At 44.3% G+C, this 10,400-nt stretch overlaps 1 protein-coding gene across 1 annotated transcript in view; it reads right to left on the bottom strand.

Annotated features, from left to right (window-relative positions):
* Positions 1-5,422: 5,422 nt before the first annotated feature.
* Positions 5,423-10,400, bottom strand: part of LOC100947823 (protein SSX9-like) — a 10,952-nt gene continuing 5,974 nt past the window's right edge. The window contains exons 5-6 of the mRNA XM_023519037.1: positions 8,830-8,968; positions 5,423-5,526 (exon numbers count right to left, since the gene is read on the bottom strand). Of these exons, the coding sequence (XP_023374805.1) occupies positions 5,423-5,526; positions 8,830-8,968 (243 nt within the window). The remainder of the gene's footprint in view (positions 5,527-8,829; positions 8,969-10,400) is intronic.

Raw genomic sequence — 10,400 nt, 5'->3', positions numbered from 1 at the left:
TTTTTTGGTTGCAGCCGTCATTGTTGTTTGGCGGGCCCGGGCTGGGGATTCGAACCCGCCACCTTGGGTGTATGTGGCTGGTGCCTTAGCCGTTTGAGCCACAGGCGCCGAGCCAATAAATTCTTAACAGTACAGGAAAACAAGAAAAGGTGTTTGTGGGCCACCAGAAATACTGAGGCACTTTTGGTAGATAGAAAATAGGTGGGATCAGACTAATAGAGAAGTCCAAAGAGGCAAGATTACAGCTTGTCACTATAGGCAGGTTGGGCACTGTAACTCATGCCTGTAATTGTAGTACTCTGGAAAGCCAAGGTGGGGAGATCTCTTGAGCTCAGGAGTTTGAGACCAGCCTGAGCAAGAGTGAGATCCTGTCTCTAAAAAAAATAGCTGGGTGTTGTGGCGGGCACCTGTGGTCCCAGCTACTCTGTAGGCTGAGGCAACAGGGACATTTGAGCCCATGAGTTTAAGGTTGCTGTGATCTGTGACGCCATGGCACTCTACCAAGGGGGACAAAGTGAGACTCTGTCTCCAGAAAAAAAAAAATCACTGTAGAGAAATGCTACTTTTTGTAACAGAGCCCCTGAAAAATTCCAAACCCAGACTCAAAAACATACGAAGAGATAAGAGCAGGCACAGGCCTTGGGATAATCATCAGATGGGTGAAAAGTTCATTTGTAGCATCTGAATCAGCCAGATTTCCCTCCAGCACCACACACAGATTGGCTGGCACCAGCTACTCCTGCCTTTAAGATGAGACTGCAAAAATTATTCATTCAAGCTACAGTCCCCAAACCCCAGGCCATAGACTGGTACTGGCCTGTTAGGATCCAGACTGCACAGCGGGAAGTGAGTGGTGGGCCAGCAAGCAAAACTTCATCTGTATTTGCAGCCACTCCACATCACTCACACATTACCACTGCCTCCTGTCATATTAGCGGCAGCATTAGAGTCTCTTTATCCCAGTGTGTGGAAAAACTGTCTTTCGGGTGGTACCCGTGGCTCAAGGGAGTAGGGCACTGGCCCTATATGCAGGAGGTGGTGGGTTCAAACCCAGCCCCGGCCAAAAACTGCAAAAGAAAAACTGTCTTTCATGAAACCAGTCCCTGGTGCCAAAAAGGTTGCTGCATTAAGAAAGCAAACAAGTTGCCTATACCTTCTCTATAATACACATGAACATTAAAAAATATTACCATGTATTAGGCCACAAATACAATCTTGATAAGCTGCCCTCCCCTCATGGTAAAATGACAAGTGAACATAATACAATAAAACCAAAATAATTTTCTCTACTAGGAATGTTTATTTTATTTTTTTGAGACAGACTCTCACTCAGTTACCTTGGATAGAGTGCTGTGGCGTCATAGCTCACAGAAACCTCAAACTCTTGGGTTCAAGCGATCCTCTTATCTCAGCCTTCGGAATAGCTGGGACTACAGGTACCGGCCATAAAGCCCATTTAGTTTTTCTATTTCTGGTACAGATAGGGTCTCACTCTTGCTTAGGCTGGTCTTGAACTCCTGAGCTCAAGCAATCCATCTGCCTCGCCTCAGTCTCCCAGAGTGTAGGATTACAGGCTTGAACCACTGTGTTTGGCTACTAGGAATGTTTAAAAACACCCTTAAATACTACTTCAAGATGACTGGGCAAAACAAGTTTGTCTACCATTTCACCAATCCACTGAAGTAAGAGAAATTTTTTCAGAAAATACTGGGACAAGAAAGACTGACATCTGGGGGACCAGAATTTTTAGAAAGTCTTGCAAAATAGGCTTGGCGCCCATAGCTCAGTGGTTAGGGTGCTGGTCACATACACTGGGGGTGGTGGGTTCAAAGCCAGCCCAGTCCTGCTAATCAACAATGACAACTACAACATAAAAATATCTGGGCATTGTGGTGGGTGCCTGTAGTCCCAGCTACTTGGGAGGCTAGGGCAAGAAAATTGCTTAAGCCCAAGACTTTGAGGTTGCTGTGCGCTGTGATGCCATGGCACTCTACCCAGGGCAACAAAGTGAGACTCTGTCTCAAAAAAAAAAATTCCTTAAAAATAGAAAACAGTTTAGATGAGATTATAACAGTGAAGGGAACCACAAGCCAAAACAAGCAGGAGGAAACCATTAAGAAGGTAACAGTGCATCCAGTGAAACTCTGAGCAAGAACTGGTCGCGCACGGCTCATCCCTGTTATCCTAGCACTTTGTGAGGTCAAGGTGGGAGGGTCTCTTGAGCCCAGTAGTTCAGGACCAGCCTGGGCAATAGTGAGACACCATCTCACTAAAAATTAAATAAAAATTACCACTGCACTCTAGTCTGGGCAACAAAGCCAGATCCTGTCTGTCCCTGTCTTGAAAAAAATAATAATAAGAATTACATTTAGCTTTAAAGGGCCAATTGGGCCCTCACCACACTTGCTTTTACTTTGGGCAGGGGCACTTACCATGAAGTCCCTACCTCCCGCCTGGGAAGAGCCCCTGCTATAGGTATGAAAGAAGCAGATGAGAACTTGATACAACTTCAGCCCTTCACATTAATAATGATGGAGAGAAATGCATTTGTGGAGAAGGCAGCATGGCCACGCTGTCTTCCAACTGCGTATAGTTAGAGACCTCTATATGCCCAAAGAATCTGAGGAAAAATGTCCCCTGTCATGACTCAGAATCTTTGAGTCACCCTTCCCTGTGCCTGCCTCATAGGCTGGGGGATCCAACTCTTAGATCCCATCTTCCTGGGGAGAAAGAAAAATAAAATCCTTCAGTATCTCTTTTGGGGTATCCTTTTCTCTAATTGCATGGAGAATAAGGTACTCAATATCTGGTTACGTTTGTGTAACACAGAGATATATTGGAGTAGAATATAATTAGTTTCCTTTGAGCCACAGGTAGAGAGCTGTGTCCACGCTGACTTGGTGTGCCAGGCAGGTTATTCTCACAGTTTTGGGTAACCTCTGTTCCTGAGCCCTCACAACCACCTTCCTGGCACACTCACACAGCACCTCTTTTACCTACCCTGCATATCTCTGTCCTCCCCCGCCCCCACTACCACCAGGACTCTTGCCTCTCCCTCCCTGCGCTCTCCTTCTCTGGGGAGCTCTCCATCTTGGGAAAATGATCCCATATCCTCTGCCCTGAGATTTGGGACAGAACCCAGGGCTCATTCAGTTCTCTCTCTCCCAACCATACACACCTATCCTCCTTAATGTCTCTGAAGTCACAGTGAGGTCAGCTCCTCCCGCATATGCCAGCTATAGGACGTCTGACAAGACATCTAAAATCTGTCTGGGACTCTGTCTTTCTTCTACAATATGGGCATAAGGATGATAGTGTACACTTTGGATAGTGTCTTATCCAAGAAGGGATAAGAGGTTAGAGGTTTGGTGATGGGCCAGGGACCATCAAAACAGCTCCAATCCTGCCTTCATCTGGGGCTAGTGTTTCTTTTCTTTTTTGTTTTTTTTTGAGACAGAGCTTCAAGCTGCCCACCTGGGTAGAGTGCTGTAGTATCACAGCTCACAGCAACCTCCAACTCCTGGGTTCAAGTGAGTCTCCTGCCTCCGCCTCCCAAGTAGCTGGGACCATAGGCGCCGGCCACAACACTTGAATATTTTTTTTTTGGCTGCAGCCATCATTGTCGTTTGGTGGGTCTGGGCTGGATTCGAACCCGCCACCTTAGGTGTATATGGCTGGCACCTTAGCCACTTGAGCCACAGGTGCCGAGTCAGAGCTGGTGTTTCAAGTGTGTTTGTGGCCTTAATGTCTCCCATCATAGGCAAAAGTTTGTTCCAAAATAGACTCCCCTCTTCCCTTCCCCAGAGCTGAATGTTCCATCTCTGCACCCTGCAATGGTGTATTTGGGAGAGGATTGTCCCATGCCCAAGTTTTCATCCCCCCACCCCCAAGCCCTTGGTTGCAGGGCCCTTGGTGGGCAGTTTCGTGCCTCTGTCTAGTGGACAGTTCCATCTGTTGCTTCCCTACATTATGACTAAGAGGACTCTTCTATCTTGACCACCACGTGGCCTACAGTGGACATTCCTTCATGATTCCTCCACGTTTCTCAGTTGACACTTTCATCTGTCTCCTATGCCCCTTCAAGTGGACTGTTCCAGCCCCTGAACCTGACCATAGTTTAGAGAGCAAAGGCCAGTGCACCCAACTGCCTACTGCAGAATGCTGCCCCAGGACTAGCGTGGACAGTGTCCATCAAAATAAAAACTGAAGACGTCCTCCACTAGAACACCAACTCCATGTAGGCAGGGATATTTGTCTACCCTGTTCCCTGATATCTCTCCAGCACAGGAACAGCACTCAGCACAGAGCCCGTGCTCATTGGGTGAATAGATGACTGAATAGATGACTGATGTGACAATTCCACTTCTAGCAATCTTTCCTAAAGAAGCACACACACATGCACAAAGCTGTGTGTGCAAGGATCAGAGCAAACAATTTGAAAAAGCTTGTAAATGTTTATTATCTGTCAATGACTGATCCAAGGTGAATGAAGGGTAGGGGTTTGTAGCAAGGAGCACACTGAATAGGAAACAGAATGAGGGATACTTGCCCAGGACACATTGATAGTGAAGAGCAGGAGAGAGATGTTCATAGTGGTATGCTCTCTGTGTGTGTGTAAATGCAGACAGAAAAGTCTGGAATTAAATCCCCAGAACTGCCCTCAGGACTTCTATCTGGGGAGAGAGGAGAGTAGTGTGTTCTGTGTAGAGAATTCCTGCCACTGTGTGTTTTCTGAGATAAGTAAATGACTATGCAGGCAGGAAAATGTATTAAGTATGTCTTGTTCATCAATGAAATGCTAATATCTAGAATAATGCTTAACAGATAGTAAGAAAAACAATGCTTAACTTTTCACTGTTGTGAACTCTTCTTTTTGCTTGCTATATATCTGATGCCTAGGAATTCATAGCTATGCCTGTGTTTGTGAAAGGTCACCAGGTCTGCTTCTTGTCACAGGCACGTGTCACATCCCTGAGGTTGAGGCAAGGAAAGAGAAGGAAAATAAGTGACAGTGAGTTCCTACCACCTGGCAACTCCATCCCCTACTCCTGACCTACAGATCCCACACATTCTGATTCTGCCCTACCTTGGGACCTGCACACGTCTCCTACTGTTCCTCAAAGTGACTCCCTCACCTGGTTTACGAACTCCTAGTCTAAAGAGGAAGGTGTGGCCTGCACATCAGGGCTGACCTGGGCTTTAGGAGCTCACAGCATGCTGTGTAGGGAAGATCCCTGGATATACAGGACAGGGCGTAGGAAGAGCACTGGAAATCTCATCGTTTAGCCTCAATGCGGAACATCAAGAGCTTGGGAGAAGGGAATGATTTGGGGAGCAAGTGACAAGATGGGACACCAGCACCAATAACAGAACATCCAACTTGCAGGCATGTGGGGGATGGGCCAAAGGGTTACTTACAGAATCAGTCCTCTTCCTCTGGGTCACTGATCTCTTCATATATTATGAAGTTCTTTCTTTCACGCAGGCGGTGGGCCCAGACACTTTTACCTTTTTTCTTTTCTTTTCCTACGATGGAGAAGAGTTGTATAATGAGGTTTGTGTGGGTTGGGGAGTATGAGGCTCTATTTTGTCAGAAAAGGAGATGCCTTCTCCCTCCTAAGCACCTATGGGCCTTCTACATCCTTTGTCTTTCACACCTTCCGGCTCACAGAGGCTGAGATATTAGACCTGCAGCAATATAGACAAAATGCCAGTTGCATTTTTTTAAAAAAACAAATTGAAGGTCTGTGGCATCCCTGCATCGAACACGTCTGTCAGTGCCAATTTCCCAACATGTGCTCACTTTGTGTTTCTGTGTCATATTTTAGAAATTCTCACAATATTTCCAACTTTTTCATTATTATATCTGCTATGGTGTTCTGTGATCAGTGATCTTTGATGTTACTATTGCAATCATTTTGGGGTACCAGGAGCTATGCCCATAGAAAACAGAAAACTTAATTGATCAATGTCATGTGTGTTCTGACTGCTCCATTGATGGGTTGTTCCCCATGTCTTTCCCTCTTCCAGGGCCTCCCACTTCCCTGAAATGCAATAATATTGAAATCAGGCCAATTAAATAACACTATGACGTGATAGGAAAGGTTACATGTCTCTCAATTTAAAACTAAAAGGTAGAAATGATTTCCTACCTTGCTGAGAAAGGCAGGTAGGAAACCGAGAGAGGCTGAAAGCTATGTGTGATACGAAAGCAAAACAGCCTTATTGACAATGTGGAGAAAGTTTTCGTGGTCTAGATAGAAGATTAAACCAGCCACAACACTCCTCTTAAGCCAAAGCTTAACCCAGAGGAAGGCCTTAATTTTCTTCAATTCTGTGAATGGTGAGAGAGGTGAGGAAGCTGCAAAAGAAAAGTTGGAAGCTAGCAGAGATTTGTTTATGAGGTTTAAGGAAAGAAACCGTTACCATACGAGAAAAGTGCAAGGTGAGGGAACAAGTGTTGATGTAGGGGCTACAGCAACTTATCCAGAAGATCTAGCTGTGATTATTGATGAAAACAACAGATTTTCAATGTAGACAAAACAGCCTTATATTGGAAGAAGATACCATCTAGGACTTTCATAGCAAGAGAGGAGAAGTCAATGCCTACCTTCAAAGCTTCAAAAGATAGTCTGACTCACTTATTAGGAGCTAATGTGCCCTAAGCCAGTGACTAAGTTGAAGCCAATGTTCATTTATCATTCCAAAAAATCCTAGGGCCCTTAAGAATTACGCTAAATCTACTCTGCTTGTGCTCTATAAATGGAAAAACAAAGCCTGGATGACAGCACATCTGTTTACAGCACAGTTTAATGAATATTTTTAAGGCCACTGTTGAGACCTATTGTTCAACAAAAAAAGATTCATTTCAAAATATTACTGCTCATTGGCAATGCACATGGTCATCTATGAGCTCTGATGATATACAAGCAGATTAATGTTGTTTTCATGCTTGCTAACACAACATCCATTCTGCAGCCCAGGGGTCATGGAGTAATTTCAACTTTCAAATCTTATTATTTAAGAAATACATTTGTGAGGCTATGCTGCCATAGATGTGATTCCTCTGATGGATGGGGCAAAAGTATTCAAAAATTGAAAACCTCCTGGGAAGCATTCATCATTAGAGATGCCATTAAGAACATTCATGATTCATAGGAGGAAGTCAAAATATCAGCATTAATAGGAGTTTAAAATAAATTAATGCCAACCTTCATTAATGACTTTGAAGGATTCAATGTTTCAGTGGAGGAAGTCACTGTGGATGTGATGGAAATAGCAAGAAAACTACAATTAGAAGCGGAACCTGAAAATGTGACTGAATTGCTCATGATCAAACTTGAACAGATGAGAAGTTGCTTCTTATGGATGAACGAAGAAAGTGGTTTCTTCAGATGGAATCTACTCCTGGTGAAGATGCTGTGAACATCGTTGAAATGACAACAAAGGAGTTAAAATATTACATAAACTTAGTTGATAAAATGGTAGCAGTTTTGAGATGACTGACTCCTATTTTGAGAGAAGTTCTACCTAGGATAAAATGTTATCAAATAGCGCTGCATACTACAGAGAAATCTTTCATGAAAGGAAGAGTTAATTGATGCAGCAAACTGATGCAGCTGTTTTATTTTAAGAAATTGTCACAGGCATCCCAACTTTCAGCAACCACCAGTCTGATCAGTCAGCAACCATTAGCACTGAGGCAGGACTCTCTACCAGCGAAAAAAGATTATGACTTGCTGAAGGCTCAGGTGATAGCATTTTTTCAGCAATGCCATATTTTTAAATTAAGATATGTCCATTTTTTGTTGTTGTTGCAGTTTGGCCAGGGCTGGGTTTGAACCCACCACCCTTGGTATATGGGATCGGTGCCCTACTCACTGAACCACAGATGCTACCCTGTCCATTTTTGTTTTGAGAAAGAGTCTCACTATGTCACCCTTGGTAGAGTGCTATGGCGTCACAGCTCACAGCAACCTCCAACTCCTGGGCTTAAGCGATTCTCCTGCCTCAGCCTCCCAAGTAGCTGGGACTACAGGCGCCCACCACAACGCCCGGCTATTTTTTGTTATATTTGTCATTGTTTTGGCTGGCCTGGGCCCAGGGTTTGAAACCACCAGCTGTAACTACTGTGTTATGGGCGCTAAGCCAGGTATGTACATTTTTTAGACATAATGCTATGTCGCACCTAATAGACTATAGTATAGTGTTAACGTGGCTTTCATATGCACTGGGAAATCAAAAGAGTGTGTATGACTTGCTTTATTGCAGTGGTCTGGAACCTAACCCACAATATTCTGAAGTATGCCTATATGGTGTCAGGCACTGAACTGAATAAGATATATTCCCAGGTTCTCACAGGTGGAATTTCTTGAACACATTTTATGCCATCAGGCCTTCTAGATTTAATTTAATGCCTCCAGAGTGGGCACAGTGGCTCAGACCTGTGATTCCAGCACTTTGAAAGGCGAAGGCGAGAAGATAGGTTGAGGCCAGGAGTTCGAGACCAACCTAAGCACCTTAGGGAGACCCCCCCACCCCCCCATTTCTACAAAAACAAAGTAAAGCCTCCAACTAACTTATAAACTATGATTCTTTATTTCCATTTTATGAACTGGGACTTTGGAGCTCAAATAATTTAGAAGACTTGCCCAAAGGCACATGGCTTTTATATGGATGCCAATTCAAGTTGGTGATGCTGGAAATCATGTTTTAAAGTCTTATCTGTTGGAAGATGAGCTCCTCAGGGTTCATGCCACACACCCATACTACACATACGAACATAGCCAGGGAAGTCAGAGAAGGTGTTTCTTGATCGCTTCCTCTTACCTGATGTCTTCTTAGTCTTCTTCCCAGAGGTTCTCTCTTTTCCTTGCTGGCCGTGCTGACCCTTGGCCTGTTCTGAGCCAGATGTTCCTGGCATTTCCTTCGCATCATTTCCTTTTTTTGCTTGCTTGCTGGGCATCATCTTTTTAATGTGAAGGTCACATATAAACAGTGTCAATGGCATTTCTCTAATGTTTTAGCGCTTACACAGTATCTTCACATTCATTACCTTAATCGATGTTGTCAACAACTCTAGGAGATCAGTAAATTATCTCTACCTAAACCAGTGGTTCTCAACCTTCCTAATGCCACGGCCCTTTAATACAGTTACTTTGGGTCGCGACCTACAGGTTGAGAACTGCTGAGTCCTAAACTATGATAACCTAGGAGGTTAGAAGGGAAAGGAATGGCCTAAATGAGTGGTATTTCCAGAACCAGAATCCTTGACTTGACACTCTTTCCGGACTGACATCCTCGCTAACAGCAAAAATCTCCACGTGATTAAGAATGTGGCATACGGAAGATTTAGGGAAGAATAGCATTCTAAGAATCCCCAAGGTCTGCAAAATAGGCTTTTATAAAATATATGGGATCATACATAAGCTTGTAGGTGGCAATGGGGGGAGTAAATATAATATCTAGAGGGGGCAAAACTGCTGGAAAAAAATGATGTGGGGGGAGATGAATATAGGGAAGAGAGAATAAAGAAATGGTTCACAGAAATTAACAATTAATCTAGGTAGTAAAAAAGTGGTAGCAGCTGTGGCACCCTGCCCTACCCTGCCAAGAACATTGAACGTGGGATTAGGTGAGGCGGTGTCTGAACCAATTCTGTTGTGTCAGGGTGTGTCACCTTAAACTCCCTTTCACTGAGCATCCTCATTTATGAAATAGTGAACAATGCACGCAAAACAAGCTAAGGAAAGTACTTTCTGAGCTTATAAACACTGTTTAAATGTGGTAATAATAAAAATTAACACTTTCTTATGTTGGATGTGGTGGCTCACACCTGTAATCCCAGCACTCTGGAAGGCCGAGGAGGGTGGATCACTTGAACTCATGAATTCAAGACCAGCCTGAGCCAGAGCTAGACCCTGTCTCTAGAAAATAGACGGGCGTCGTGACAGGTGCCTGTAGTCCCAGCTACTTGGGAGGCTGAGGCAAGAGAATTGCTTCAGCCCAAGCATTTGAGGTTGCTGTGAGCTGTGACACCACAGCACTCTATTAACATAGTGACTCTGTCTCAAAAAAAAATTAATGCTTTCTTCCATGATTCTTCTTTGAATTCATTCTATAATGGTCTCCACACTAGCAACCCAACCCCCAGATCCCTTTACCCTCTGAACTGAAGTTGTGCAATCACTAATTTAATAAATATTCAGGCACCTTGGAAGTTTCCTCTCAGTTGTGACTGGGGCCTCAGCATGGGGAGCAATGAACAGTCAGAACTATTCCCACACCATGGGAGTGGCCCTGCGATAGAGCAAAGACCAGCTGTCCTTTCTCTTGGGAGAGTGGGTGTCTAACGGAAGCGTCCCGAGTCTCTATAGGGTGAAGGCCTAATGGAAAACGCC

Source organism: Otolemur garnettii, unplaced genomic scaffold (genome assembly GCF_000181295.1).
Source record: "Otolemur garnettii isolate 467f Iridium unplaced genomic scaffold, OtoGar3 scaffold00153, whole genome shotgun sequence".
NCBI classification, from domain to species: Eukaryota; Metazoa; Chordata; class Mammalia; order Primates; family Galagidae; genus Otolemur; species Otolemur garnettii.
Note: the sequence above shows the minus strand (reverse complement) of the source record. Positions and strands in the feature narration are given on the sequence as shown.